The 27,693-nt window shown below is 26.9% G+C and overlaps 9 protein-coding genes and 1 non-coding gene across 15 annotated transcripts; 7 read left to right on the plus strand and 3 right to left on the minus strand.

The window, feature by feature from the left end:
- Positions 1 to 800: 800 nt before the first annotated feature.
- LOC124430616 (DNA polymerase subunit gamma-2, mitochondrial) lies at positions 801 to 2,031 on the plus strand. Of its 2 annotated transcripts, XM_046977458.1 has the most exons (3): positions 801 to 1,017; positions 1,105 to 1,484; positions 1,563 to 2,031. In XM_046977458.1, exons 1-3 carry the CDS (start codon positions 936 to 938, stop codon positions 2,004 to 2,006), a joined length of 906 nt encoding a protein of 301 aa, XP_046833414.1. In that variant the 5' UTR covers positions 801 to 935; the 3' UTR covers positions 2,007 to 2,031. The 2 variants fall into 2 exon arrangements, with proteins under 2 accessions (XP_046833414.1, XP_046833413.1); XM_046977457.1 differs by having other exon boundaries at positions 801 to 1,484.
- Positions 2,032 to 2,161: 130 nt separating this feature from the next.
- LOC124430618 (ER lumen protein-retaining receptor) lies at positions 2,162 to 3,853 on the minus strand. The gene is made up of 3 exons (XM_046977460.1): positions 3,646 to 3,853; positions 3,312 to 3,501; positions 2,162 to 3,171 (listed from the first exon to the last, which is right to left on the minus strand). Exons 1-3 carry the CDS (start codon positions 3,734 to 3,736, stop codon positions 2,814 to 2,816), a joined length of 639 nt encoding a protein of 212 aa, XP_046833416.1. The 5' UTR covers positions 3,737 to 3,853; the 3' UTR covers positions 2,162 to 2,813.
- Positions 3,854 to 4,345: 492 nt separating this feature from the next.
- On the plus strand, positions 4,346 to 5,814 carry LOC124430613. The gene is made up of 5 exons (XM_046977450.1): positions 4,346 to 4,591; positions 4,704 to 4,899; positions 4,985 to 5,114; positions 5,185 to 5,418; positions 5,496 to 5,814. Exons 1-5 carry the CDS (start codon positions 4,473 to 4,475, stop codon positions 5,627 to 5,629), a joined length of 813 nt encoding a protein of 270 aa, XP_046833406.1. The 5' UTR covers positions 4,346 to 4,472; the 3' UTR covers positions 5,630 to 5,814.
- A 1,175-nt stretch (positions 5,815 to 6,989) lies between these two features.
- On the plus strand, positions 6,990 to 7,083 carry Trnai-uau. Its single transcript has 2 exons — positions 6,990 to 7,027; positions 7,048 to 7,083. It is a non-coding gene; the product is annotated as a tRNA-Ile (tRNA).
- Positions 7,084 to 7,426: 343 nt separating this feature from the next.
- On the minus strand, positions 7,427 to 8,691 carry LOC124430585 (probable 28S ribosomal protein S16, mitochondrial). 2 transcript variants are annotated; one of them, XM_046977381.1, is made up of 3 exons: positions 8,424 to 8,691; positions 7,981 to 8,112; positions 7,427 to 7,774 (listed from the first exon to the last, which is right to left on the minus strand). In XM_046977381.1, the coding sequence occupies exons 2-3, from the start codon at positions 8,101 to 8,103 to the stop codon at positions 7,499 to 7,501; spliced, it is 399 nt and encodes a 132-aa protein (XP_046833337.1). In that variant the 5' UTR covers positions 8,104 to 8,112; positions 8,424 to 8,691; the 3' UTR covers positions 7,427 to 7,498. The 2 variants fall into 2 exon arrangements, with proteins under 2 accessions (XP_046833337.1, XP_046833336.1); XM_046977380.1 differs by lacking the exon at positions 8,424 to 8,691 and having other exon boundaries at positions 7,981 to 8,417.
- Positions 8,692 to 9,077: 386 nt separating this feature from the next.
- Positions 9,078 to 14,538, plus strand: LOC124430580 (tetratricopeptide repeat protein 37). The gene is made up of 13 exons (XM_046977372.1): positions 9,078 to 9,518; positions 9,604 to 9,974; positions 10,088 to 10,497; positions 10,688 to 11,155; positions 11,248 to 11,402; positions 11,480 to 11,615; positions 11,830 to 12,197; positions 12,361 to 12,680; positions 12,789 to 13,088; positions 13,193 to 13,450; positions 13,516 to 13,899; positions 13,979 to 14,249; positions 14,330 to 14,538. Exons 1-13 carry the CDS (start codon positions 9,190 to 9,192, stop codon positions 14,469 to 14,471), a joined length of 3,912 nt encoding a protein of 1,303 aa, XP_046833328.1. The 5' UTR covers positions 9,078 to 9,189; the 3' UTR covers positions 14,472 to 14,538.
- Positions 14,539 to 14,617: 79 nt separating this feature from the next.
- On the plus strand, positions 14,618 to 20,337 carry LOC124430581 (tyrosine-protein kinase hopscotch). 3 transcript variants are annotated; one of them, XM_046977373.1, is made up of 13 exons: positions 14,618 to 15,581; positions 15,666 to 15,964; positions 16,131 to 16,490; positions 16,618 to 16,821; positions 16,924 to 17,201; positions 17,346 to 17,673; positions 17,744 to 17,903; positions 17,988 to 18,109; positions 18,212 to 18,365; positions 18,448 to 18,775; positions 18,845 to 19,299; positions 19,401 to 19,738; positions 19,863 to 20,337. In XM_046977373.1, the coding sequence occupies exons 1-13, from the start codon at positions 15,480 to 15,482 to the stop codon at positions 20,218 to 20,220; spliced, it is 3,486 nt and encodes a 1,161-aa protein (XP_046833329.1). In that variant the 5' UTR covers positions 14,618 to 15,479; the 3' UTR covers positions 20,221 to 20,337. The 3 variants fall into 3 exon arrangements, with proteins under 3 accessions (XP_046833329.1, XP_046833330.1, XP_046833331.1); XM_046977374.1 differs by having other exon boundaries at positions 15,567 to 15,581; positions 15,666 to 15,777; XM_046977375.1 differs by lacking the exon at positions 14,618 to 15,581 and having other exon boundaries at positions 15,808 to 15,947.
- Positions 20,338 to 20,617: 280 nt separating this feature from the next.
- Positions 20,618 to 23,333, minus strand: LOC124430583 (peptide-N(4)-(N-acetyl-beta-glucosaminyl)asparagine amidase). Its single transcript, XM_046977376.1, has 7 exons — positions 23,142 to 23,333; positions 22,787 to 23,054; positions 22,410 to 22,717; positions 22,090 to 22,317; positions 21,839 to 22,013; positions 21,316 to 21,735; positions 20,618 to 21,233 (listed from the first exon to the last, which is right to left on the minus strand). Exons 2-7 carry the CDS (start codon positions 23,006 to 23,008, stop codon positions 20,652 to 20,654), a joined length of 1,935 nt encoding a protein of 644 aa, XP_046833332.1. The 5' UTR covers positions 23,009 to 23,054; positions 23,142 to 23,333; the 3' UTR covers positions 20,618 to 20,651.
- Positions 23,334 to 23,551: 218 nt separating this feature from the next.
- Positions 23,552 to 24,379, plus strand: LOC124430584 (nuclear nucleic acid-binding protein C1D-like). 2 transcript variants are annotated; one of them, XM_046977377.1, is made up of 3 exons: positions 23,552 to 23,669; positions 23,728 to 23,966; positions 24,049 to 24,379. In XM_046977377.1, the coding sequence occupies exons 2-3, from the start codon at positions 23,753 to 23,755 to the stop codon at positions 24,267 to 24,269; spliced, it is 435 nt and encodes a 144-aa protein (XP_046833333.1). In that variant the 5' UTR covers positions 23,552 to 23,669; positions 23,728 to 23,752; the 3' UTR covers positions 24,270 to 24,379. The 2 variants fall into 2 exon arrangements, with proteins under 2 accessions (XP_046833333.1, XP_046833334.1); XM_046977378.1 differs by having other exon boundaries at positions 23,585 to 23,674.
- Positions 24,380 to 25,344: 965 nt separating this feature from the next.
- On the plus strand, positions 25,345 to 27,644 carry LOC124430575 (probable actin-related protein 2/3 complex subunit 2). Its single transcript, XM_046977356.1, has 7 exons — positions 25,345 to 25,549; positions 25,995 to 26,088; positions 26,243 to 26,342; positions 26,485 to 26,686; positions 26,772 to 26,992; positions 27,075 to 27,276; positions 27,356 to 27,644. Exons 1-7 carry the CDS (start codon positions 25,476 to 25,478, stop codon positions 27,381 to 27,383), a joined length of 921 nt encoding a protein of 306 aa, XP_046833312.1. The 5' UTR covers positions 25,345 to 25,475; the 3' UTR covers positions 27,384 to 27,644.
- The last annotated feature ends 49 nt before the right edge of the window (positions 27,645 to 27,693 follow it).

Raw genomic sequence — 27,693 nt, forward strand, 5'->3', positions numbered from 1 at the left:
CATTTTTTTCTAAATTTGTTTAAACAAATTATTTGATATATAGGATAAACGAATAATAATGTCAATGTGAAATGTTATAAATATAAATGTACGTTAAAATCGAAAATTTTTATATTACTTTCAAATACTATGAACACAAATTCAAATTTGATTTCTGGTCGATGAAGAAAACGACGTTAGAAATGTTAATTTTTCGAAACTTGTCCAAATATTGGAAAGGAAGTAGAATTAAAAGTTAATAAGTTAATTGATAAATAAGAAAATATTTCTTATCGTATTAACACGTAAAATTTTCTAATTATTTGGGATATCATATTCAGATTAAATATACATGTATTTAGAAAGATTCAAGGTTACATGATTCAATGATAGATGGCACAATAGATACATACGATACCTATAACAATGCGTGTCCAGTCTTCCGAAGTTGGGTTGCTTGCATTATTGAAATAAGTGCCGATGGATTAGTACGTTTGAATTTTTTCTTTGATGTTAATAATAAGTGATTAAATGGATATTTTATTGCAACTTCATCGATGCAGATGTAATTCATTTTTAAGATTAAAAATAGCATCTTACCGACATGTAAGTACTTGCGAAAGTACAGTGCTCAAGAAATTAGATCAAGCAAAGATTAACGAGTCTATTATAAATAAAGAAACGATAAATAAACTTGAAAAATTATCCTTAATTGGATATGATAATGATCGTGGTATTGCGATCTTAAAAGCAGCTGTGAATTTTTCCGAACGTTTACGAAATTTTGAAATACCCGAAGAAGTTCAACCACTGTACAATCCTTTAGAAGAGAATAATTTATATTTACGAGAGGACAAGGTGCTGGACATTAATAATCGTCGGGAAATTTTAAAAAATGCAGCAGTTTTAGAAGAAGAATATTTTATAGTACCTTTGCAAAGTCTTAAGAATAAATCATGAGTATAGAACATGTTCTAAAAACTATAGGTACAACGTTCATAAACTTCTCTAAGAATGGATTCACTTATGGATTGCAAGGTAATATGCTTCTTAGAAATCTGGAGGCACATTGGTTTTTACATTGTGTCACTATGTCACCGTACAATGTTTTTGTAACTACAACAGATAGGATGAAACATACTGTACAAGTATTAAATAATATGAATATAAATGAAATACCTTATGGACTTGCTATGATAGAAGATTCCAAAACTTCTTGGAATCAATTAATTTGGCCATTAGAATGTAAAGTGACCTCTCATAAAATTGCAAAGGCTATTACATTTGCACATAACTCTCAATCAAAAGATTTATTTTATAAAAAACAAAGAGAAAGGAAAATGTGGTGGCGCAAGCTTAGTCAAAACCCTTCAAGAGTTCTACTTACTGAATCGAGAAAACTAAAAAATCGTGAAATAATTGACATTGAAGTATTATTTCCTTTTGGTAATATTATTGTAGAGTCCATTATTTATCAACACGATGTACACAAACTATTTGTAGAGGTATTATCTTATTCATATAACAAATATGTAAAATCCATATAACTTAGAAAAATAGTTACCTAATTAATCTATTTGCAGGCTACAAATTCTAAATATGATATTACCGATGTGCATATAATTGAACATGTTGCTTCCTTAGATTGGGGTTGTTTGGCATTACTTTCTGACAGTTATGAAGATGGTAAATCTAATCAAATATTGTTACATCCAAAGATTTCACCATATAAAGTTGCTTTTTGCATTGAAAAAGAAAGTAATGAAACAGATTCAGATACAGAGAAGTTAAGTCGTTTTATAATATATTTAAATAATATACTTAGAACGAAAGGTTTTGAAACTATATTAGTGAATACAAAAGAAGTAATTGAAATGTGCCTAGTTCCTTTTGTTGTCATTGTAGGTCAGACTAGTCTCAAAAATGGCATAATACACATTACGAGTAGATCCACGACTCTTGCAGAAGCAATTCATTTTACAGATTTGGTAAAATATATTGCTTTGCGATGTAGTCATTCAGCTTAACAATAAATCAATATTTGTAAATCAAGTCTTCTTTCTTTTTTATCTTTCTAATAATATTATACTACTAATCTATATGTATTTCTTCATAGTTTCTCGTTCAATAAGACACTTGTACAATAATTTTCATAAATGATGTTGGATAATAAAAAAAATTATAGAATTATTTTGAACTTTATTCTATTTTAGTTTCTGCTTATTTAAATAATACGTTTTACCAATTTAATAATTTTACAATGCAAAGTATAACCATTTTGCACTTCACTTTTCAAGAAATACTTCTCTGGTGGAAATTACAAAATACCTGTATATCACCTATAGTTTATTTAAATTAATAAACTAAACTATTCTATATTATGATAGTCATATTTAATTAATAAAAGTTATAACAATTTAAATGTTACAGACAATAGTTACACTTCTATTTTCCTGACTGGTCTATCCAATATCCAACTTCACTTCTTTTATATCTTATATGGACCTATACATTGTCACATAAGTATCTCTTCTTTATAATACAAAGGTGCCAAATGCAGTTTTGATGCGCGAGAATACATTTTTATGCAGGATTTCATGTCTTATAAAATTTAGTAACAATGTAGAAAACATGAATACTACAAAAAATGATTATAAATCATGCGTGATAATGAATAATGAATAACTCGGAATTTCAGGAAATTTGGAGGCATACTCGTGTGCGTGTGCATACTTCTGTCAAATATAATCAACTCTTAATAAAATTCAAATGATGATTATGTTGTGACTGACAGGCAGTTTGATGTACTTTCAAAGAAGTATGTTAGGATCCGGTTAAGCAGGTAGCTGTAGCTTTTTGCCTTTCAGTACTTTGGTAATATAGAGGTAGAAAAAATCACAATAAAGAACTGTTTGAACCAAGCCAGCGACAATTGCGATCAAATCATAATGATCTTCTGCATAATAACGGTAAACCCAATTTAATAAATATAAGCCTCTATAGGTACCTAAAGCAAAGAGATAATGACTGGTAATGCTCTCTGCTTCGCCTGTTTTGGAGACAAGAAATAATTGTGGTAATATTGCGAAAGACTCCAAATAAATGCTAAAGGTCCATAAAACTTCTACAACCGATGGTTCATGATTGATCAATAAAGCTAGTACAAAGGTAGGTAGAACTAAAAATTCAATTCTGAAACATACAAGACACACATTATTTGTTAATAAAACATGAAACACACAAAGTGTAGTTTATAATCATAAACTGTTAAAGATTATATATATATATATATATATGTGTATATATATATATATATATGTATATATATATACCTGAAAGTATCATGATTATGATCATATGTAGCCTTAAATTTCATATACATTAGATAAATCGTTGTATATGATGCTGAGAGAAATATAATCTTCATAAAAGTGTTGTAGGCTGAAATGTATGTGTTTACCAGATCTAGATATCGTGTCGTGTAAACTAGTGCAAATAATATTTGCGATTTTCCGCTGATACCTATATATCATTTGTATTAAATAAATTATAGATAAATATTGAATATTGAAGAATAATCAATAAAAACGTGTTAAAAGTAACAAAATATTAGATAGAGAAATCATTAATATATCATGGTTAGTATTGAAAGACGACAATACAAACCGGCACAACTTCGTGTTTTCCATATTTTTAATAGCAATATAATAATGGCTAAAAGGTGCGATAAGTCACCTAAGAGGCGAAAAATGTTCATATCTTCGTTTACTAATCACTAATTCCTTCACACAAAGGATAAAACCACACAGTGCACCAATCTCTTAACGCATCTAAATATGACGTGGCTTTAGACGCTGCATTGGCAGATGGCCGAACGATTAGTACTATTTCAGCCGGAAGTGTATACGTATTTATGTGAATGAAACGTCCTCCTTTGTTCTTCTTAAATACTATTTACAAATGCATTTAAATATAAGAAACACCTTTATCTTTGAGAATATTTATAAATATTTTCATCTTCTACATGATAATCTTAATAATTTATTTAAAAAAAATTATATAAAGAAGAAAAAAATTCCTTGTAGTTTGATTCGCCCGCGCATTGTTTCCACAAAATGTTTACCAATAATATTTTTACACCGCGTTGGGCGTATTAATTTTTATGCCAATTTTTCGTAATCCTTATTTAAATAATATATTTTTTGTTAATAAAATCTTCTTAACCACGCCGAATTTTTTTCAAAATATTATCTGTTGATACATCTAAAAATAGTATATATAAGATATATTTTGATTGTTAATTATTGATACAATTTTCCATCCAGAGATTTTAATTTTCAAAAGTTTGCAAAAATTAATCTATATGATTACTAATCTTGCCAATAGATGGTTACTGTATGGTTACTTTGCAAAGTAAACAATTTGAATAGGTTGCAAGTAAAATCTGAAATTATTTTTATTGTTTATTAGTTTATTAGAAGTTGTGATGAAAAATGGAAAATGCCGAATTAGAACGAATAAAAATAAAACTCCTTAAAGAAACATCTGCTTTGGAAAAAGAACTCAAAGAGCAAGAAAGCATTGGACATCAACAATTATCTTCTTTGGCCGAGTACTATATATATATATATATATACACACATATATATATATTTTTTTTATTTATAGATAAATATATAATAATTTTTAATAATGTTAATATTATACAATTATTATTTTTACAGAAATGCAAAAGAAGACTATATGAATAAATCTTCATTGGAAGAAAATAATAAATTGTGTGATTTTTCACATCACCTAACTGGAATAATGTTTAAAGATGCGAAAAAAGATTGGATTGATGATAAAATTTATAAGTATACAGCTAATGTAGTAACCAAAGCTATTAGCTTTTATTTAGAATTAACCATGGATTTGAAAGTATTGATATGGCAAATTCCTAAAATCTTATTTATATGGTAGGGTATAAATTTAGTTAATTTATTACTATATATTATTTATTTAGGATGATCCTGATTTCGAAGTAATTGATATAACTTGTCACTTTATGGATGTTCCACCTTGTTTTATGTTAGAAATGACACCGTGGGTTCAATTTCTTGCTAAGTTAAAAAATTTCTCCTTTTTTATGTCTGGTAATTCAAATATTAAATTACTTAATAAGTTATGTAAAATAAGAATTTAAAATACTGTTATGTATTTCAGCAATCTCTGATTATAGTCAATATAATGTTTTGCGCAACAAAATTGTAAATTCTTTACATACTAATAATTATATAAATTTTTATAATCATGAAGAAGGAAATGGTGGAATTTTATTAGATCTAAAATCACCGAAAAACCCAGACCAGATATATCTAAAATATCAATGGTCATTGAAATTTTTTGAAAAAACCTGTCATATAGAGCATTATTTTACAATAAATGCTACGGAATTTGGTACTGATACAATAGTTCCTTAATTTTGTTATATTGTTAATACCATATATTTTTTTCTTTATTTGTAATTATTTTAGGCATGGAATTTGTTGAAGCAAATACTTCATTACTTAAGCAATTTTGCAAGTTGAATCTCAAGAAGAAAGATCTAATTGAACTATGGGCACAATTATGTACTGCTATTGACATTTATGAAGATAAAAATATATGAAATATTCAATGTTTAAATATATATATATGTATATACACACAATTCACCATTTATACGATAAATTTGTTCCTGAAAAATCCATATGAATGAAAACCGTAAAAAGAATACAATGCATATAGAAAAATAGAAGAATAATTCCAGTGTGAAAACCCTATGCAAATAATAAATTATTTTCAAACAAAAAATATGAAAATCTGAATAAAACTCTATTTAATTTTATTAATTTTATACTACATGTATAAAACTTCAAAAATTAGTATGTATCAACTCTATCACAACTTTCATGAACAATTCAATTGTGAACGAATCACATTAAGGCCTAAAGTCTAAAAAAAATGATGCTTTATTCTAATGTTTTCTCTTTACAAACAGTACGATGACTGCCTATATGTATCATTCTTTCGCTTTTTAGCTTGACTCTTACACTACACACAAAAAGACGCAACCCAGACAAAAGGTTAAAAAATTGAGAGGGTTCTCTAAAATTAAAGTTTAAGTACATATGTACCGTTGTAGGAAATTATATTTATAATGGAAATGTGCTTTTAACAGAATTGAATTTAAACTAAAATATTTAAAATAAACATTATTTAAACTGTATTAAATTAAAATATATAGTAAAAAAGTAGAGTTGTTTTTGTTTTTTAAATTATATTATTTTAAAGTCGTGTAAAAAAAAAATTGTGTAAAAATAGAATTAAGAAATTAAGAATTAATAGAATTAATAAATAATAAGAATTGTATCAATACATATTTTATAAATTGTTGTAAACTTTTATAATACAATGATCAATAATTGTGTTTTTATTGCCCTCCAACATCCTTTAACCATATTAATTCATTGTATAGTCTTATATACTAAAAATTTTCGTACAATAAAAACGCGTTAAAAAAATTAGTTTTATGTAATAATATACACAAAAATTTTCACTTTATAAAAATGCAAAAATATTGAAGTAATTCTAATAAAATATTTTACGATTAATTGTCAATTATAGTGTTCTTACAATTATATATCATTAATTTATATGAGGATAAAATGACTTATAAAATTTAATATGATAATATTATATCGAAATTTGTAATAATTTTGATACTTTATTAACAATATTATGTAAATTAATTCAAGATTATTATTATCGTTACAAATGAATTTGACGATGGAAAATATGCATTATCAAATGTACATTTTATTTTAGATTCTTAAAATGATTAGTTCTACAGCATTTGTCATTTTTTACCTAATATCTATTAATAAGGATAGTAATATAAATTATCATGAAAGTTTATAATTATGAATTAACAATAATTTTAATATATAGTGCAATATAAGATATAATAAGAAAACTCAAACCACACGTCCCCAGTGGCGCAATCGGTTAGCGCACGGTACTTATAAGACAGTTACTCTGTGAGCAATGCCGGGGTTGTGAGTTCGAGCCTCACCTGGGGAAGATTTTTTTTTCTTCTTATTTTATCCTTAGAAGAACTTACACAGATAATAAGAATCATTAAATTACATTAATTTATTAGTTTTATATAATATTTTATTTTATTATTAATTATTCTTAAGTCTTAAACGTAAATGAATTTTGAATTTTATTGAATTTCATATATACCCGTATATTTAATGAGAGAGAGAAAACATTCATTAACATTAAAGATTTTAATTATTTTCTTTAAATTATTAATTATTTTCATTTTCATTAATAAGTTTATTACATTATATATAATATAGTTATATTCTAAATATGATTTTGTTGTAAGTGTGTGATCTTTATCTAATTTTTAAAAATATTTACAATTTTTAATTGCTTATTTTTATTCATATTACTTATTATTTACAATACATATAAAAAAAGAAACAATTTAATTGGTAACTGCTTGTTTTTCTTCTTCATTTACTTTAGAGTTTTCTCTAGCTTTTCGATTTCTCCATGCTTTCATATAAGTCCTTGGATGAATGGGGAAGAAACCAGCTAGTCCTAATAACTCAGCAACTGGTTTAGAGACAGATACTTGTTGTCCAAGCCAATATTGTATTCTTTCAAAATTAAATGAAACTAATTTTTCATTGTACTTATTTGGAATTGGGTCATAAGAACCTAGTTGTTCAATAGGAGCCATACGTTGTCCCAGTTTTGTCTGGAAATAATATAATTTATTGTATTTGAAGATGACAGAAGTATACGTAAAATAATTATGTGTATAATTCTTATAAAACAGTATCTTTAATAAAAATAATTAAGAACTCATGTGAATATTTGTATTATATTTTAAAAATAACTGAAATATAAATCATTACTTTGATTTTCAACTAAAATAAAAATACTAAATGATTGTTAACTTACATCTATAACAACAATATGATAAAAGGGTCTGTTTGTACAACCATATCGAACAAATCTAATAGATTTTTTAAAGTTAGTTACTATTCCTGTACCCGAGGAAGGATGTAATGGTAAACGAGGCATTTTGCAAATCTAAAATATTTGAATTAAGGTTATGTTGTTCTGCTCTTAATATTTTCATAAATATCTCTTTTTCTTCTCTTTCTAGATAGATATATATAAAGATAGATATATATACAGGGTGTTAATATACTCGAATTAAATAACCAGACTTAAAATAATGAGTTTAGAATCTCAAAACAAGAAAAATTTTCCTTTAGAGATATGTATGCTGAAAACGCTTCGATCAAGAGGTATTGACTATATGAAAGAATAACATCGAAATGTCTCTGTTTTGTTTTAAAGAAGGCTTGTACTGTAAAGAAAGCTCCGTCCATTCATACCAAATAATTGTTAGTTCTTCATTGAATGCTTTCGTGGCATAAACTAGAAAATCATGCTTTCATTTGTCTAGTGAATATGCTGATATACGATGGTCGATAATCTTATCGATAAGTACAATGCGTCTTCAGGCTAGAGATTATGTATCACTTTAAATAAAATATTGTGTAATTAAATTTTAATTATTGTAAAGGATTAAAGAAAATAAACCTAAATTATTTTAAAATTATTCATTCCTAATAATAAACTTTATGGAAGTTAATATCTCTTGAACGAAACGTTTGCAAGTATACTTCTAAGCAAAAATGTTTGTTTTGACATCATATTTTAAACTTAGCCATTTAATAGGGGGACACCCTGTATAACTATCACACATTATTAGAAAACCAAAGGAATTATAAATCTCTACGTTGCTTTAAGTTTTATTTTAGGATATATTGAAGTGAGAATATTTCTGTTTCTAACGATTATACTAATAAATATTAATTAATATATTAAATAAAATGTGTAATTATAATTTCAATTAAATTTATACAATACAATTATCAATCATATTATAAAGTTGATAATGGTTGGCAGCATTGGCTACCGTGGAAATTGCTCTAAGTTATATATATATGTATATATATATATATATATATACATATATATATGTGTGTAATTTTTATTATTTATTTTATAATCAGTTATTTTTTTATACAGTTAAACAATGTCCTTTCAGTAATATTTTTCATAAAAGAATGTAATTATTATTCGATCTATATAAAAATGTCAGCTGAAAATAAAGCAGTATTACAAGAAGTAAAAAACTTATATAAACAAAATGAATATTCAGAAGCAATAAAGAAATGCAAGAAAATATTAAAAAAGGATAAGAACAATTATCTAGCACTCATTTTATTAGGTGCTTCTATGCTTGAAGTAGAAGAATGCAAATCTTACACTCCAGCAGCCTTCCAGAAAGCAATTGATATACAACCAAATAATCCGTTGGCTTGGCAAGGATTAGTAACGTATTATGAAAAGGAATCAAAGAATAATTGTAATGTGTTAAATCAGCTGATTGAAAGTTATTGTAAACTTTTAGAATTAGACAGGTATAAGTAGTTCATTAACATAACTTATATAATGATTGTATTTGTTGATTTTAGTTTTATATAAATATTATAAATCTACTTTCAGTGACATGTCCAATGCTTTATCCGTTCTAGAAAAAATAGCTAATCTTCTTTTATTTAAGAAAGACAGTTTAAACTTAAATCAAGGCATTGAAACATTAAATTGTTTACGTAAAAAAGTCAATGAAGAAAAGCAAAGTTTAATCAACAAAACTTTGGCATATGTTTTAACAGAACAATATGATAATATACTCCAATTTAAAGACATATTAGAAAATGTTCTAGCAAATGTGATAAAAGATACTAATGTGGTTAACAGACAAGATTATTATAGAAAATATTTAAAACTTTTATATACATCTAATAAAATAATTACATTATTACATGAAGCTACACAAATGCACGAGGAATTTGTACAAGATATTTGCCCTCTTGGTATGTTATTAATTGAAAAATCATAGTTATAGAGATACTTATACATTTATTATGCTTATTTTACTAATAATTATATATATTAAATTCAATTATCTTTCACTTTATTATTTCAGAATGGATATGTAAAGTTTATTATGAGGAAAACATATATAATAAGAGAAATGTAGATATTGATATTGTTCCGTTCTATGAATCACTTAGAAAACTTGATAATGAATCTGAAGCTGGTATTCTAGCTGAAGCAATACATTTAGACTCATGTGATAATTTAATCAAATCACGTGAAATTTTAAATCAATTAGTTTTAATAAAACCACAATCATTTCATGGGTATGTTATGCTGAGCAAAATAAATAAGAAATTATATTGTTGGGAAGATGTGGAAAGTGCCTCAACAGAAGCATTAAATCTTATAACTCGTAGATCTATTATGTGGTGTAGTATTCAAGTATTATTAATTGAGTCACTTAGTAGAAGCAACGATATAGAAAAGTGGAAATTGGCTGAAAAATTATGCAAAGAAGTAAGATTTATTTTTAGTGTTAATTTGCATGAGTAAATACTTTTGTTTACACACGTTATGGTATAAATATTTTCATATTTATTTGATTAGTTTTTATTTATAAATCAGGTATATTGAATATATTGAATCTATAACGTTTTTTTTATCTCTTTACCTATAATATATATCAACATATATTAATCAAAAATAGATGTTAGCAGAGAAATCTTCAGAGCAACTACATCTTTTTCTTGCACGGATCAATGTGTTATTAGATAATGATAATATTCTTGATGAATTGAGTAACTTGGAATCAAAGTCTGACACAAGAGTTGAAGCTGTCATTTTACGAGCATTATTTTTAAAAAATCATAAAAACTTAGAGGAGGCCGCAGATGTTCTTGGATCTGCTCTAGAAACTTCAGAAAGTTGGTCGCTGCTTGGTAAAATATATTGGGAGATGGCAGATTATAATCATAGTTTGATGGCTTTCTTAAATAGTGTACAAGCAGATCGTTATAATTGGGAATCTTTAGTTTATCTTGGACATTATTATCACGAACATTGTAAAGATATAGAACGATCAAGAAAGTGCTACCAAACAGCATTACAGATTAATCCCAATTCAGAACAAGCTGGCATTGGTTTAAGTACAACATTGAGATTACTTAAAAATAGTGTATGTATAATATTTATGTTGAATATGAAAGAAGCTATATTGATTATAATATATAACGGCAATTTATTAATGAAAATATTTCTTATTTGTAGGAAGCTAATATACAATTGTTGCGAAAATTAACAGCCTACAGCAGTGGTCCTAAATGGGCATGGTTACAATTAGGTTTATATTATTTAGATAGAGGAGAAGCAACTGAAGCTATTAAAGCATTGCAACATGTCATTAGAGCTGATCCCGGTGATAAGTATAGTATAAACAACTAAATAATATATGTTCTTTTACTTTTATTAAACACTTAATTTCAATTTCTACTTTATTTAGTCACGGTTGGGAATCTTTAGCAGACGCGTATTGGTCACGAGGTGCTTATAAGTCAGCTTTAAAATCTTATCAACGAGCATTAGATTTATGCCCCGGGTCTTTATATTCTATGATACAAGTTGCAAATATTAAATTGGTTAGTATGACTTTGTAATTTTAAAGAGTATTAATGTGTTAATGTTTAATACATGTTAATGATTAAAAATGTTTATGTTCTATTATTAAGTTTTGGACAATTTGTCCTTGTATAGACAATTATAATAACATGCATTTTTCTTACTGTGAATGCATTATTATTATATAAATATATTGTATTACATAATTATTTATAAGAAATTTTCTTACTATAGATCATAGGTGAATTTGAAGAGGCTAAAGAAGATTTTAAAAAAATATTGAGCAATGAATCACATTATATACCTGCTCTAAAGGGTCTTGCAGAGACATGTTTAAGTTTAGCAACAAAGAATATTTCTCACCAATTTCTAGGACGTGCTAGAGATAATCTTCAACAAGCAATAGAATGTTTAACAGATGCGGTTTTGAATAACTCTAAATTATCTTGCATTTGGAAGTTACTTGGCGATGTATGTTATAGGAGTGCAGTAATGTCAGAAAAATATAGTTACCTTCAAGTTATGCCTTTTTTGATAAACCGTAAAAGTACCGAAAAATATATTATTATTAAAAGAGTAGATTTATTTCTATTATCAACAAGGTATGAAATATTTTTATCTTTTGGTTAAATATTCGAATTTTAATTTAATACTAATCTAAAATATTTACTATATATTAAGCAGTATATAATTTAAGAATAGCACATAATATACATATATATAATATCCGCTAATCTAATATATTTATGGAATTTTTAATTTCAGATCTTATTGTCGTGCACTATCCCTTTCTAAAGATTCTGCATTATTATGGCATGATCTAGCTTGCTGTTACTACGCTCAATTGCTCTTAAATCCTTCCATCGATCGTAAAGATATTGCAATTAAAAGTCTTTCAGCTGCTAAATATGCTGTAAAGTTATGTCCAACATCATGGTTACATTGGAATATTTTAGCAATTATTTGTATGGCTTCGGAAATAAAAAATTATGCCTTAGCACAGCATTCTTATGTTATGTCAATTAGCAGAGAATCTAACAATGCTCTAGTATGGTCCAATTTAGGAATTTTATATTTATATATTGGTAATAATAAATAAATATATAGACACACATACATACACATGAATATATAAAATTATTAAATATTTATATTAGAAATTATTTTATAAAATAATTATTTGTTCATTATAGGAGATATATACAAAGCCAATGAAGCATTTTGTCGTGCCCAACGAGCAGATCCAACAAATATGAATAGTTGGGTTGGACAAGCCATAATTGCAGAAAAAATAAAGTATCGCGAAGCAGTAGATTTGTTTAGACATTCGGCACAATTAGGATATCATAATGAAGCATGTTTAGGATATTCTCATGGGGTACTAACATTATTGTTAGATGTTGATACTAATAAATCAGACCCTTTGTATACTTATACCATAGAAAATATGCATGCTGTATCAGTAGCAACAGATTTGCTTACTTGGTACATAGGTTGGTAATTATTAAATTTATAATCATTAGAATTCAATTATAAAATTATGAATCATTAATTTTGTTTAATGCAAAAGACTTTTTAATATTTTAATAATTTACAGAGCATAATCCGAATAATGCATATGCGCTCAACACTTATGGATTATTGTTGGAAAGACAAAAATTATATCTATCAGCAGCAGAACAATTTACTAAAGCATTACATGAATGTAACGAAAAGGAGAAAGATTTTATTTGCATAAATCTTTCACGCATTTTTATACGTCTTAACAAATATGAAGAAGCTATACAGTTATGTAAAAGTGTAAATAATAGTACTTTCAATTCACAATGTCATTTAGCTTTATGTCTTTTTAAAGGTAAGTATAATTTTCCTCTCTTTTTAAGATATATAATCACAATTTATTTATTTGTAAAATTACAGCAAAACGATATGAGGAATCATATACTACTTATGAAGCAGCTCTTCATTGGTTTGCCAAAGAAGAATCAGATAAAGCAAATACATTATGTGCTATGGCAGCTATGGCTCATATTTTTCAAGGAGTAGATGATGTTAAAACTTTACTCTTCCAATGTATATTGATTAAGCCACCTATGATAGCTGGTTTTTTAGCAGCTGCCTCATTGGGTATATTACATGGAGACCTGAATTTAACTGCTCTAGTGCTGAATGAATTAGAATCATATAAAAATGATGTAGAGTACAGGCATCACATTACTGCTTTGTCTGCTTATTCAAGCCTTGTCCAGAATAACGTAGCCAATGCTATTAATGTTCTATCAAAGATAACTTTTAGATACCCAAGTAAATATTAATTTAATATATTTCAATATTTAAAAAGTCAAATAAAAGATAATATATATAGTAATGTGTAAAATTTTAGATGATGTGAATTGCTGGATAAATCTTGCTAGAGTTTTATTTGAAATAGATTTAACGACTTTCCATAAATGCGCAGAAAAAGCATTATATTTAAGTGGAAGATCATCTTCCAATAATATTGTATATGTGGTCTGTGCATCTGCATTAAGTGCTTTAACTACTGAAAATGTCACTAATGCATTGAGAAATGTTCAGAAGGCAGTATTTCAATTTCCTAATGAAGTTGAAAGTTGGGCAAGTTTTATCGCTGTACTTATAACACGATATATAAAGTAAATAATATATAAATAAAAGTTATATTTTGATATGTTATAATTGTATATAGATAATTGTAGTATTGATATTTTTTCAGATATATTGACACAGAGACTAATCCAGGTGTTAAATGGGTAATTGGATTGATAACTATAGTACAACAGCAATTTTCTACGAAACAGCAGATATCTTATTGGTTAGAAAAAAGTAAAAAGAAATTATTAAATATATCCAAGTAATAAGTCTTTATTTATACATTATATTAAATATGTATGAAAAGACAATAAAATATACTTGTATACATAAGTTTCTATATTTAAAACAAATATTTATGATATTAATTATTAATATTTAATATTTAATAAAAATATTTGAAATATTAATTATTAATTAGTATATTATAATGGATAATAATTAAATATGTCAATAATTTTACATTAACTGAATAAACTATCATATTTGATCATCACTACATTTACATTCATGTAAGATATATAGTCTATCTTTAAGGGCGCATTCAAAATATTTACTTACTAGCTTCACCGCTAGATGATGTTCAAAGAATTTCGAGCACTTGAAATTATATCTACGGGAATTTGTGTTTGCAGTAATATAAATCTTCGTTTTTTATAGAGATAAAATTTAAATAAAATTAGTGAAATTGCTATAAGTGATATAACGATTCCAATAATTTTTAAGTGCGCATTATCTTAATAAATATTTAAAGTATTCTAATTATGGTTATACTTATTTAATATAATATCATTGATACAATTCTTGATAGATATGACAATAAAGAAGAAAACTTATCAACGTCAATCACGGCGTCTACTTCGATCAAAAATTGTTCCAATATTTTCAATAAATTACGTTTTGAATTTTAAATTAATCATAGACATGAAAATAAGAAATATATATTGAATACACTAGTGTATAATAAGATATAAAAAAAAGTGCAGTCAAGTGCATAAAGTAAACAAAGTGCAAACAGTGGATTATAAACATCAGTTTTCAATTGAGTGTTCTGTAAAGAATAATAATGTTTCTTGAAAATAATAATGCTTTCTTTTTGTATATCAAAGGTTACTCTCATTTAATGAAGTTTATAAAATAATTTTTAATCTATTTACTTATCTCATTATTGAGGCTTAATTTGTGTAAGAAATAATTATAAATGAAAGTATATAAAAATGACTTCTTTCAAAATGATATAATTATAAAATAAAATTGTAAATATAAAAAACATAATGGACATCAATAGGTTAGTAATAATCAGTGTGGTAACGGATGAGAAAGAACTAAATATATCGTATACAGTAGGATGGTCAATTGAAGATCTTTGTATAAAGGTATAGTTCATTAAAAAATAATTTATATAACAATCTTAATAATTTAATGTTGATTTCATACTACCTTTATATGTAAACTTTTAGATATGCAAAATATTTGGGATAGGTCCTGTGGCAAGGCATCTTTTTGCTTTACGGAATCATGCTACCAAACTTTGGTATCCTGCAAATTACAAATTAGAAAATAAGGAAAAAAGTAAATTTGATTTTCGTTTAAGATTCAAACCAGCCAGTTTACAAACATTAAAACGCATAGACGAAAGAGCTTATGATTATTATTTTCAACAAGCTCGTTCTGATGTAATGGAAAATAAAGTACCAGATATCGTTTATGAAAGGCATAAACGTGAATTGATTGGATTAGGTGTTAGTGATATGTATAGGTATATATATATATATATATATATATATGTACATATATATCTAAGTTTTAAGTGTGTGTGTGTATGTGTGTGTGTAAATTTATATATATATATATATTTATATAATAATGAACATATTAATGCATAAATAAATAAAGTGTGCATTATTAAATATAACTTATTGCAGAGTGATGCTTGAAAAACGTATACCAAGAGAAATTGTAGAATCAGAGTACAAGAAATATATTCCAAAGGAATGTATTAAACGTCATGCTTTTTTTATAAAAAAACCTATACATAATGCACTTGGACGTATTTCTGGACATGATGCTTCTTATGTAAAAGAACAGTACCTGAAACAATTTGAATGCATGGCACCGAATTATCCATATGAGGAATATAAAGCTTTAATGGATAAAGGTATTCCAAATCCTCCATCTAAAGTAGTACTTAGGGTAAATGTTGATGAAGTAAAATATTGTGAAACGGAATCTGGTGCTTGGAATCAACTTTGTGCAATAGAAGATCTTTGTTTTATTTCCATAAGGTAAAAATCATATATTTTATTAGCAAAAATAATCATTATATCAATAGTATTATTTTTATATTGTATTATTGATCTATACGAGAACACATCTGTATTATATGTAATGTAATATATTATTTTATTACAGACAAGACAATACTGTAGAAGTATCAAGAAAAAATGGAATACCTTCGTATTTAAAATTTCCAACCAGTAATCTTCTTATGTCATTTGTTTCTGCTTTGGATGGCTACTATCGTTTGGCTATTAAATGGACTTTTAATTTGTGTAGAGATGTCACTACACCAAGTTTAGAAAAGCTACATAAGCTGAAATGTCATGGACCAGTTGGGTAAGGTCATTATTATCAGAATTACCTTTACAAATCATATCTTTTCTTGAAATAGATTATAATTTTGAAGAAAAGGAAAAAGTAGTAAAATTATTCTGGCAGAAGGGAATTTGCATATGGAAAACTTGAAGAAAAACGTGCCAATCGTCCCGGATCTTACATACTCCGTGAAAGTGAGACAGAATACAATGTTTATTATTTCGACTCTTGTGGCAAAGATGGAAATCTAATGTCACAAAGAATAGAAGAACTTGCTGTTAACGAATTTGTTATACAAAATAATATAGAAAGATATAAATCTTTAGGACATTTTATTTCTTCATTTCAAGATCCCGAAAGTCAACCATATCTTTTAGAATGCTTACCACCTTCAGAATATGGTATGTTTAATGATCTCTCTCTCTTTCTCTCTCTCTCTCTCTCTCTCTCTCTCTCTCTCTCTCTCTCTCTCTCTCTCTCTCTCTCTCTCTCGTTTTTATGTTGACTATTACCAGAATTTAAGATTTTTCATTTTTTTTTTGCAGATAAATCACCATTATTAATTTGTGCACCAGAAAATGTGGGAAATGAGGTTGCTGCCGATGAAGAAATCATTGCATCTCTTTTGGAAAGTGGACCTCGTTGTGTTCCTCGTGACCAATTGCAAATTTATAAAGTGTTCTCAAAAAATAGCGAATCTTTGAACGTACAACCACCGGCCACGAGATTGCATAGGGCAATGTGGCGTGTTACGAAAGGAAAAAAGTTGGAAGTTGCTATAAAAATACTCAAAGAAGAAGAATGGTGTTCCACTAAAGAATTTTTAGAATTAGCTGGAAAATGGGGTCAATTGAGATCAGGTGCTTTAGTAAGGTAGCTACACAAATTTTTATTTCAAGTTATTTTTATATTTGATGAAATCAGTAATCATTTTGATTCACAGACTGTATGGTTTAACTGTAACACCAGCGATTGGAATGTTATTAGAATTAGTAAGACTTGGACCATTAGATGCATACTTACGTAGCACTTCTCCACAAACTATAAAAACAGTTGATATGGTTGAAGCAGCTGCATGTTTAGCCAATGCACTATGGCATTTGGTACTTATATTTCATCTGCTCTTTTAATTATAATCTTAGTTTGTGTTTTTTATTCTTTACTAAATTTTTGAGATACACTTGCAGGAGGAAAATGGTGTTATTCATGGAAACATTAGATGTAAAAAACTTCTTGTTCATGCACACACAGATAATAGTTTCATAGTTAAATTAGCTGATCCTGGTCTTTTTATTTATACAGATAAGGAGTAAGTTTTCTATACGAATTTATGTTATACTTTTTCAATATAGTTTCGTGACCAATTTTTGAATATATTATAATTATGATATTTCTGTTATATGGTACATAGTGTACATTGGTTGCCACCTGAATTTTATTCAAATCCGGAAATTGCAAAATGTAATTTCCAAACAGATATATGGGCTGTAAGCACTACAGTTTGGCAAATTTTTTCAAGGGGAGCAGAACCTCCCACATACCATGACCTGAATATTGTGAAAAAGGTTTATGATAACAAACTAAATCTTAAAATTAAGAGTAAAAATATGTCCTATATTAATACTTAATCATCCAACAAATTTTCAGTATTATGAAAGTGGTAAACGATTGCCTATACCAAGTAGCTGTCCAGTAGAAGTTTATAAATTAATGTTGGAATGTTGGGGTGAATCTAATGGTATAAGAAAACAGCCTCAAGCAATAATGCGTGATATCAATCAAATTCTCTATCAAGTATACAATTCAAGACGAACGCACGCATATGCGACTGCATTTCCTAAATTATTTAGTGATTCTGATCATATACATGAAGATGATTCTGATACAATAGACGATAAATCCATAAATTCTGAATCACATGCAAGTAGTCTTATTACTGATAGAACTAGTTTACCTTGGGATGACATCGATGACAGTGAGTACGAAAGATCATATTTTTTATTATATGCAAAGTAAATCACTCATTTATCTTTTCTTTTTTTAGACACAAAAGAATTAATTAACATTAATGAAAGTTACACCGGTAGTGCTGAAGAACTTTCAAATTATTTAAGTTGGTTAAAAAGTACAGCTAGAGATATAGAAAGTTGTAACGATCGATCAATGGCGGGTGTTATTAACTGTTCAGATCGTACAACACATGCTCTTCGTATTACTCATGATGGTAGTATCGGCGACGTTAGCATAGTCAATAATAATTGTAGTAGTGTAAGCGACGATGGCACTCGAATGCAAAATATTTTTGAGTTGAATGCGGATTGTTATATTATTCTACAAGGTCGAATAGGTCAAGGATTTTATGGTGAAGTTTATAAAGGTATACTGGAAAGGGATGGCGGAAAAGATATAGAACCACAACAAGTGGCTGTAAAAAAGTTGAAAACTCGTGCTTTAGAAGCCGATTTACGTGATTTTGAAAGAGAAATATCTATTATGAAGGTAAATCAGATGGTATCGATTTTTTATTTTTCTTTTAATTTTGTTTTTATTCACAGCTTATTTATTCTCTTTATTTTTATATTTTAATTTTTATTGTGCAGACTCTAAAACATCCAAATGTCGTAGAAATTTTGGGTGTCATATCAGAACCTGAAGTATGTTTAGTAATGGAATTTGTAAAACATGGATCACTTCAAAGTTACTTAGCTTTACATCGACAAACACTTACTCATAAAAAATTACTTGGTTTTGCCTTAGATATTGCCACTGGTATGGATTATCTAGGACATAAAAGTATTGTTCACAGAGATCTTGCTGCAAGAAATATCTTGGTTGCAGATGAGAGTAAGGTGAAAATTAGCGACTTTGGTCTGGCTCAAGTAACTGGAAAAAATGATTACTACATACTTCAAACTAATCGAGATCTCCCAATAAAATGGTTAATATATATTGTATTTGTATATTTCGTTTTTATTCTATCTATAGTCTATTATTAAAAGTTTTTTTTTTTTCCATTAATAATATTTCTTGTAAATGAAACAATTATTTTTATTATATTATAGGTATGCACCAGAAAGTTTAAGAGATGGAAAATTTTCACCACGTTCAGATGTTTGGTCGTTTGGTGTAACAATGTATGAAACCTTTGGCTTAGGTAAAGATCCAAAGTTACCGGGTATCGTTTCAGATGTTAGAGATAAAAGTGCAAATGAAATCAGTGATTCTGAGATAGGTATAGAAGAAGGAAGTGCTGAATTATTAGCAGCTCTTGAAAGAGGTAGTAGGCTTCCTTGTCCACCAACTTGTCCGCAGCAAATTTACGTCAAACTTATGTACCCATGTTGGCACTTGCATAGTCATAAGAGACCAGATTTTGCATCTCTCTGTAGAGATATTAGAGAACTGCTTAACCATTATTAAAATATTAATAGGAATAGTTTTAAATAATCGTGTTCCTTAAGGAATAAATGTCTAGTCGACGATTTTATTCGCGACGTGTTATGTATTAAAAATATACTAAATATTTTGTTTTAAAAATGTTTTTCTATTTCCTCATTTAATCCTTGTTTAAATTCCTGTATATCATAAGTATACATAAGTATTAATTATATTAATTTCTTTTGGCGTTAAATACCAAAAAGAGAAACAAATTAATTTTAATCGTTTATAAGTCGAGATAAATTTCTATGTAATTTTATTCATATATAATTAATTTATTAATGAGCTTAAAGGAATGTAGAATTATCTCTATCAATAAAATCAAATTCTCGAATGCACAACATAATACATAGGAACTTTTACCTATCATATGCAGGTATATTGTTAATATTTTTATTGACTTTAAACAAACATTAGTTTTTATGATTATTGAGTTTAATAGTAACGATCATAGATGGTTCTTCAGTATTCTTTAAACTTTCTCTAAATAATTGAGCATGTTGCCAAGCAAGATCACCTTCCCCACCAGAAAGTTTTACTGTAATATTTAATTTTGTTGTTCCTTTTAATTTTTCTGTAGCAAAATCATTGCATGTACAAATAGGAATAATTATGGAAGCATTTTTTTTCTTTATAGAAGGAAAAAAGCCTTCCACTTCCCAAGAAATATTTGCACCATGAAAAACTTTAGTTTTTGCCTGTAATTTAAATGTCTCTATACATAAATCTGGGTTTCGAACTTCAAACGACCATTTTACGTATCCGTATTCAGCATTTACTGAACGAGATAAATATGCCACCTTCCAATCATTTTCTACTTTATGAAAAATGCCACCTTCAACACTATTTACTCCCTCTTGCCAATCAGATTTCTGTTCCAAGATATAGCCATCAGAATGTATAACTTTATATACATTTCTAACAATAAAATATTGAAGAATGAATGATTTGCCACCTTTGGAAATATCCCATATATAATTTTTTTTTACATTGCGCTTAAAAAGAAATTGAAAAAAGGGTAAATAATAATTAATTGAAAAATTATGGATGCAAATGTGATAAAATATTTCTTTATACCTGGTCAATTTCTCCTCGTGCCATTCTCCATGCATAAGAACCTGTTGTTCTTCCGTGATAATTATTATCGTCATCATTGTTTGAAATGTTTGGAAAATTAAGCATTCCTACAAGCTCCTGGAGACGTCGTTTGATAACATATTTTTTACGTGCCATGCTGTAACTTACAGAGTTTTGACGTTCCTCATTTAATGTTTGAAGTAAATTTAATAAATTTTCTTCTGAACATTTTTTTCTCCTTGCCATTACATCAATCTGATTTCGCGTATAACGCCAAGTAACATCCTGAACTTCGTCTCGTGAATAAGCTAATATATAGCTTAATTTTTTATGCCAGCCACGTTCATACATCAATGGCTGATCTATTATATTTTCACATGGATCTACATGAATCCATCTATTTTCAGTAACAGACCATATCTATGAAAGAATGAGAAATTATTGACAATTATAATAGTAATGTGTAACTTTACATACATACGTACATACGTACATACATACGTACATACTATTTCGTACATACTTCTGTCCACAGATGATCTGTTACATCATATATAAGTCTTGCATCATAATTTAGTGAGCGACAAAAAAGTGTGAATAAATTTGCCCATTCCCCACAACGTCCACATCTAGAAGTTAACAATACTTCTGGATCTGTATACCGTGGAAATTCCGCTATTGCATTGCAAGAATTACATCTAAGAATAATAAATGCCATTTCATAGATAACAGGATATATTTTCAAACGTATGTACTAATCACTTAAATGAATACCTATGAACTTCTATACGGGAACACCTTGGATCTGAAGAAGGTTTTACACTTTCATATGAACATTCCATAGAACAGCTAGTACATAATGGACTATCAATCCATTGAAAGAAATCATACTTAAACCAGTGCAGAAGTTCCAGTAAAAATAAATCTAGTGAACCTACTAAATCTTCTTTTAAAGCTGAGTCTGACTTCATTTCTTTATTAAGTGCAGCAAGTTTCATATTCCTGTGAAAATATATATATATATATATATCTATATGAACATATTTATATAAATAATTATGAAAACGGAAAAAAGAGAACATTAATATCTCTACTTTTGAAATTTTCTTAATCTTTCCATTGTCTTGATTTCCAATTGCACAACTGGTATTACTTTTCTAGCTTTCTCTTGTAAGTCATGATCTTCATATCGCATAACACTATAAAACTGCTTAATAATTCTATTAAAAAATTTGTTTTCTGTTGATAATTCTATTGATGATTTTGTTGCTTCTACAACAGCTTGGCTCTGATCCAAATTTGTAGTGTTTAATTTCGATTCAACAATTGAAGATAGTAACTTCTGTAAAGTCTCCAATCTTGTGAGTAATGCAGTCTTTGGAAGACAAAGACGATCACCATCCTGTTTATTCAATTTATAACAAAATATATAAATTAGTTTAAAGTTATGTTTTATTATGTCTTTCTGTACCTCTATAAAACCTATTTCAAATAAACATTCCATGGCACCACTTGCTGGGAGTAACTTTTCTACGACATCAGGATCATTGAGATAAATTATACGATAAATTTTTTCTTCTGGAAAATGTAAAATCTTTTCACAAAGTTTTGACAACACACATCCAGCATTATTCCGAATAGAAATCTCATTTTCATTCAACATATCTACATAATGACGTAAACGTTCATCCATGATATCAATAAATTAATATACAACTTTAAAAAATTTTCTGGAAAAGCTAAATAAATGATATAAATTGTTTACACAAATTTCTTGGACTTAAAATAAAATTTTTCCATGAAAAAAAAATATTAAGCAATCATACCATTTCACTTATCTCTCTCAATATGTTTATTTATGAAAAAGATTTTTGTGTGCTTTATCAATTATCAAAATTAATAATTAACACCAAGTTTTATTGATGATTTTTCAAAGTACATTTGAAATTACAGACATTGATCGTCTAATAACTTAATGACTAAGTAAAAAGGCAAATATTATAAAAATACTTAGCAAACATGACAATTTATTTATCTGTTAGGTTATTTGAGCATAGATTAAATATTATCATAGTGATCCTCTGATGTAAAATATGTCGCTTAGTTTTTACATTGTTAATTTATTATGAGATTCTTTTAAATATTTTATATAAAGGAATAGACATAACACTAAACATTTTTCTATCGAATGGAGTTGTGAACAAATTAACAAATTTTTCTATTCATAGAAATAAAGTTTTATGTTTACAAATTTACTTATTCAACATGGCGCTATTAAAAAAGCGCATAATAGTGGTTTAATTTGTTACGATTACATATTGCTATAAGAAATCATATTTTAAATTCGGATAAACGTAAAGTAAATATTCTTTGTATTTTTGTTATACGATTTATGTGAATTATTATTTTTAGAATTCAATAATATTTAAAAACAAATATGGATGCCGATTTTGAGGATCTGTCACACGACATGGAGCTCATTTCGAGGTTAAAACAACTTCACCAAACAACCTTAAGATTCGAAAATAGAATTAATCTTGCTAATGATCCTGCTATATATGACAAACTTTCTAATAGCGACAAAATAAAATATAACTTGCTAATGTCTTATAGTCTTAATAGCATGTTCTGGATGTATTTACGTGCTGAAGGTAAATATTCATATACAAATTTTTAAAAGAACAATATGATTTAAAGTTTTACTTCTATTTTATATTTCTTTCTTGTATATAGGTATTGACCCTACAAAACATCAAATAAAAAATGAAAATGATAGATTAAAAAAGTCAATGGAACGTGCTAAACAAATCAATGATAAAAATACACTTATGCCACGTGTAGATAAAAATGCAGCACAAAGATTTATAAGAAATAGTTTATGGGAACCAAAAGTACATGAGAAAGATAATAAAGAAAGTAAAGGAATAAATGAGAAAGATACAATCTCAAAATAGTCTATTGCGAAAAAATCTATGCTTGTTCAATATGCTTATTTTAATATTACAGTTTACAATTTATCTGTATAAATCAATTATGAGTTAATATAATTTGCTATTGTTTCATACCTTTTTTTATTTAATATTTGTAAATAATAATAAAGTTATTTAGAATTTATTTATATTTATAAATATAACAATGATTGTCAAATTGACATTTTATGTAGGATAGACTAGCTAAATGGAATCATTCAAATATCTGCCTTATTTATTCTTATATGAAAAAACTTCTCAGGACAGAAAATTGGACTATTTCAACGGACATATGTAACGGGATGGAAATAATTTTTTTTGCAATCATTGTTTTACGAAATTTTAAAATCATTAGTACTTTTTTTTGAATAGAACTCTATATTTATTTTTCGACATTCTTGTAAAATAACTTGTAGAAAAAAGAAAGACATTCAACAACCTTAGTAATCATACTATTTCTATCAATTTAATCTTAAGATATTTGTATCTGAAGATAACAAAAACTCACACTGATTCACGTATTTATTTTACTTAAAGAAATACATGACTCTGCTAAAGAAATACGTAAAATAAGATGACCCTGAAATTTGATAAAAAAAAAAAAAAAAAAAAAAAAAAAAAAAAAAAAATGACAGAAGAAAATATTTCCACAATAACAATAAACATTTAGATGATTTCATTCAACTAGTTCATCCTGTATATACTCATACCTAAAAATATATAACTTTTGTGTACTTTTCCGAAGAAAAAAGAGTTACTATCTATCTAGAGGTAAAACTTAACGTAAAATTGATAAAGAAACACTAGCGCTACTAGTGCTAGATTTGCATTGAAGGAGGAACCTACATTTTAATTGCTATATATTAAGGTATTATATTGACATTGTATTTGAAAGTATACAATTACTAAATAACAAAAAATTAAAGTTGATGGTTTTAAAAATTTTCTAAAAATTTTATCAAAATTTCAAAATGGTGTTAAACATGAAATCCGATTTCCAATGTAGCAATAATCGTTTACTCACTATATAACAGAGACATACCAATCTATTATGTATAATCTGTGGCCAAAGTGGAGATTAGAATTAGGCAGAGCCGTATATATGAATCGGTATACATGGTTAAATCAGTCAGTAGATAATTGTTAATTATTGTACTATAATATTGTAATTATTTAGAATTAAATACTATAATGATTTTGCTTGAGATACATAACAGGATACTAGAAGAAACATTAACGAATAAAATAAAAAATGCCTTATCAGGGTAAGTACAATGTTTTGTTCATTTAAATTTAAGTATTTTATAGTATAATTGTAAGAGGTTTGTGAAAGATTATGAATTAGGGCGGTGTCCACGTTAGTGTTCAACAAATTCATTTGATTATTACGAAGAAATATATATATATAATAAAATATTTATTAAATATGTGATTAGATTGAATTAATTCCTTTTGAAATAAAAGTAAAAGTAATATAACATTTTGTATTGACATTTATTGGTTTATCGCATATTAGTTTGCGTAAATGTGTATGAATATTAATCAATAACATTCAGATATCTAATAAAAAAAAGATTATGATTTTATAAAAAATATAAAAAACTATATATTTTTTTCAATTATAAGCCAGTTATTTCATTGTTGCATTTAGTATATAATAAATTAAATTTAGAATAATTTATAACATAGTATATTATTCTTTTATTGCAGACATAAACCGGAGTCAACGGACGTGGTTATAGCAGATTTTGATGGTGTTTTATTCCATATTTCAAATTTAAGTGGTGACAAGTCAAAAATTAGAGTAAGTTAATATAATAGATGTGATTTGTAAGACAAAATCTTATTTATATAGACAGATATTTCTTACGTAAATTACATATATGTATATGTATATGAATATACATATGTTTATGATAAATCCAACATTAATTAATTTATGAAAAATCTTTTTACAGATTAGTATTTTACTTAAATTTTATAAACAACTGCAAGAACATGGAGCAGATGAATTACTGAAACGAGAATATGGTCCTCATCTTATTGCTCCAGAAAGCGGTAACATTTTTTATATTATATCTTTCGATAAGTATGTGTGTGAGAGAGAAAGAGAGAGAAACTAGAATTAGAGAGAACATATATATAACAATCAATGGTTTCAGTTGTATTTTAACTCTTTATGTTTTTCTTATGTTTTTAGGTTATAATGTGTCAGTTTTGATAGATTTGGAAAATTTACCAGAGGATTGGGAAGCTTTAGTGAAGAAAGTTGGTTTATTAAAAAGGCATTGCTTTGCAAGTGTGTTTGAAAAATACTTTGATTTTCAGGAAGAATATTATGATTCTCCTGGTACACAAGTTCAAAAGAGAGCAGTTATTCAATATAGAGATCAGGAAACTATGTGAGCATATAAATGTCATATGAATCATCATAAACAAAGCAAGATAAATTTAACTTTTTCTCTGCAATATCTTCTTTAATTTAAGGTACGTGGAAGCTAAAAGTGACAGAGTGACTGTAGTATTCAGTACTATATTTAAAGATGAGGATGATATGGTTATTGGAAAATTATTTCTACAAGAATTAAAAGAAGGTAGACGTGCTAGCCATACAGCACCACAAGTTCTATTTAATCATCGAGAACCCCCATTAGAACTGCAGGATTCTGAAGCAGCAGTAGGAGATTGCATTGGATATATTACATTTGGTAAAGATATTTTTTAATTGCAACATGATTTAGAATCATTAGAATTATTTCATTTTACATTTTATAATTTATTTGTTTTCAGTATTATTTCCACGGCATACGAACAGAGAAGCACGTAATAATACTATTGATTTAATACACATGTTCAGAAATTACTTACATTATCACATTAAGTGTAGTAAAGTTTATATTCATTCACGTATGCGTACTAAAACTACAGATTTTCTAAAAGTACTCAATCGCGCAAGATCTCAAACAAAAAGTACTGAAAAGAAAACAATTACGTGAGTATTTCATTATGTTTATATTATTATATAATATATTTTCAAAATTATAAAATATTTAGATCTTACATTTTTACAGCGGTCGGACATTCATAAGGAAAGAATGAGTTCATATAAAAGTTAACAGTACTGAAACAGTTTTAAATGCGGGATAAATGAAATGTTTCATTTATCTTATAATTTTGCTGACAATTCTTAATTTTTGGTATACAGTATATGGTTTATTAACAAAGGCTTGATTACTGTCTTATGAAATTAGTAAACCACAAGTTCTCCATGTATAAGATCAAATGTAATTTTTTTAAAACAATGAAAGATTTTAAGCATATGTTTACGATCCTGAAAATATATTGATAAATTATTTCAAACTTTTTATTAAATTACTTTAATTATAATTTTTTAAACAAATTTTTATAA

This window comes from Vespa crabro, chromosome 19, assembly GCF_910589235.1.
Source record: "Vespa crabro chromosome 19, iyVesCrab1.2, whole genome shotgun sequence".
In the NCBI taxonomy this organism is placed as follows: domain Eukaryota; kingdom Metazoa; phylum Arthropoda; class Insecta; order Hymenoptera; family Vespidae; genus Vespa; species Vespa crabro.

Coding starts and splice junctions, on each gene's coding strand:
- LOC124430616 (XM_046977457.1), top strand. CDS start 936: ATGAGTATAGAACATGTTCTAAAAACTATAGGTACAACGTTCATAAAC. Junction 1,485..1,562: donor TACACAAACTATTTGTAGAG/GTATTATCTTAT, acceptor ATCTATTTGCAG/GCTACAAATTCTAAATATGA.
- LOC124430618 (XM_046977460.1), bottom strand. CDS start 3,736: ATGAACATTTTTCGCCTCTTAGGTGACTTATCGCACCTTTTAGCCATT. Junction 3,502..3,645: donor GAAAACACGAAGTTGTGCCG/GTTTGTATTGTC, acceptor AATGATATATAG/GTATCAGCGGAAAATCGCAA. Junction 3,172..3,311: donor CATAATCATGATACTTTCAG/GTATATATATAT, acceptor TGTATGTTTCAG/AATTGAATTTTTAGTTCTAC.
- LOC124430613 (XM_046977450.1), top strand. CDS start 4,473: ATGGAAAATGCCGAATTAGAACGAATAAAAATAAAACTCCTTAAAGAA. Junction 4,592..4,703: donor CAATTATCTTCTTTGGCCGA/GTACTATATATA, acceptor TTATTTTTACAG/AAATGCAAAAGAAGACTATA. Junction 4,900..4,984: donor AATTAACCATGGATTTGAAA/GTATTGATATGG, acceptor TTATTTATTTAG/GATGATCCTGATTTCGAAGT.
- LOC124430585 (XM_046977381.1), bottom strand. CDS start 8,103: ATGCCTCGTTTACCATTACATCCTTCCTCGGGTACAGGAATAGTAACT. Junction 7,775..7,980: donor ATCATATTGTTGTTATAGAT/GTAAGTTAACAA, acceptor TATTATTTCCAG/ACAAAACTGGGACAACGTAT.
- LOC124430580 (XM_046977372.1), top strand. CDS start 9,190: ATGTCAGCTGAAAATAAAGCAGTATTACAAGAAGTAAAAAACTTATAT. Junction 11,403..11,479: donor AGAGCTGATCCCGGTGATAA/GTATAGTATAAA, acceptor TACTTTATTTAG/TCACGGTTGGGAATCTTTAG. Junction 13,089..13,192: donor TTTGCTTACTTGGTACATAG/GTTGGTAATTAT, acceptor AATAATTTACAG/AGCATAATCCGAATAATGCA.
- LOC124430581 (XM_046977373.1), top strand. CDS start 15,480: ATGGACATCAATAGGTTAGTAATAATCAGTGTGGTAACGGATGAGAAA. Junction 18,366..18,447: donor ACCTGAATATTGTGAAAAAG/GTTTATGATAAC, acceptor ACAAATTTTCAG/TATTATGAAAGTGGTAAACG. Junction 18,776..18,844: donor TTGGGATGACATCGATGACA/GTGAGTACGAAA, acceptor TTCTTTTTTTAG/ACACAAAAGAATTAATTAAC.
- LOC124430583 (XM_046977376.1), bottom strand. CDS start 23,008: ATGGATGAACGTTTACGTCATTATGTAGATATGTTGAATGAAAATGAG. Junction 21,736..21,838: donor CAGATCATCTGTGGACAGAA/GTATGTACGAAA, acceptor ATTCTTTCATAG/ATATGGTCTGTTACTGAAAA. Junction 21,234..21,315: donor CACGAGGAGAAATTGACCAG/GTATAAAGAAAT, acceptor TTTCTTTTTAAG/CGCAATGTAAAAAAAAATTA.
- LOC124430584 (XM_046977377.1), top strand. CDS start 23,753: ATGGATGCCGATTTTGAGGATCTGTCACACGACATGGAGCTCATTTCG. Junction 23,967..24,048: donor GATGTATTTACGTGCTGAAG/GTAAATATTCAT, acceptor TCTTGTATATAG/GTATTGACCCTACAAAACAT.
- LOC124430575 (XM_046977356.1), top strand. CDS start 25,476: ATGATTTTGCTTGAGATACATAACAGGATACTAGAAGAAACATTAACG. Junction 26,089..26,242: donor GTGACAAGTCAAAAATTAGA/GTAAGTTAATAT, acceptor ATCTTTTTACAG/ATTAGTATTTTACTTAAATT. Junction 27,277..27,355: donor ACTGAAAAGAAAACAATTAC/GTGAGTATTTCA, acceptor ACATTTTTACAG/CGGTCGGACATTCATAAGGA.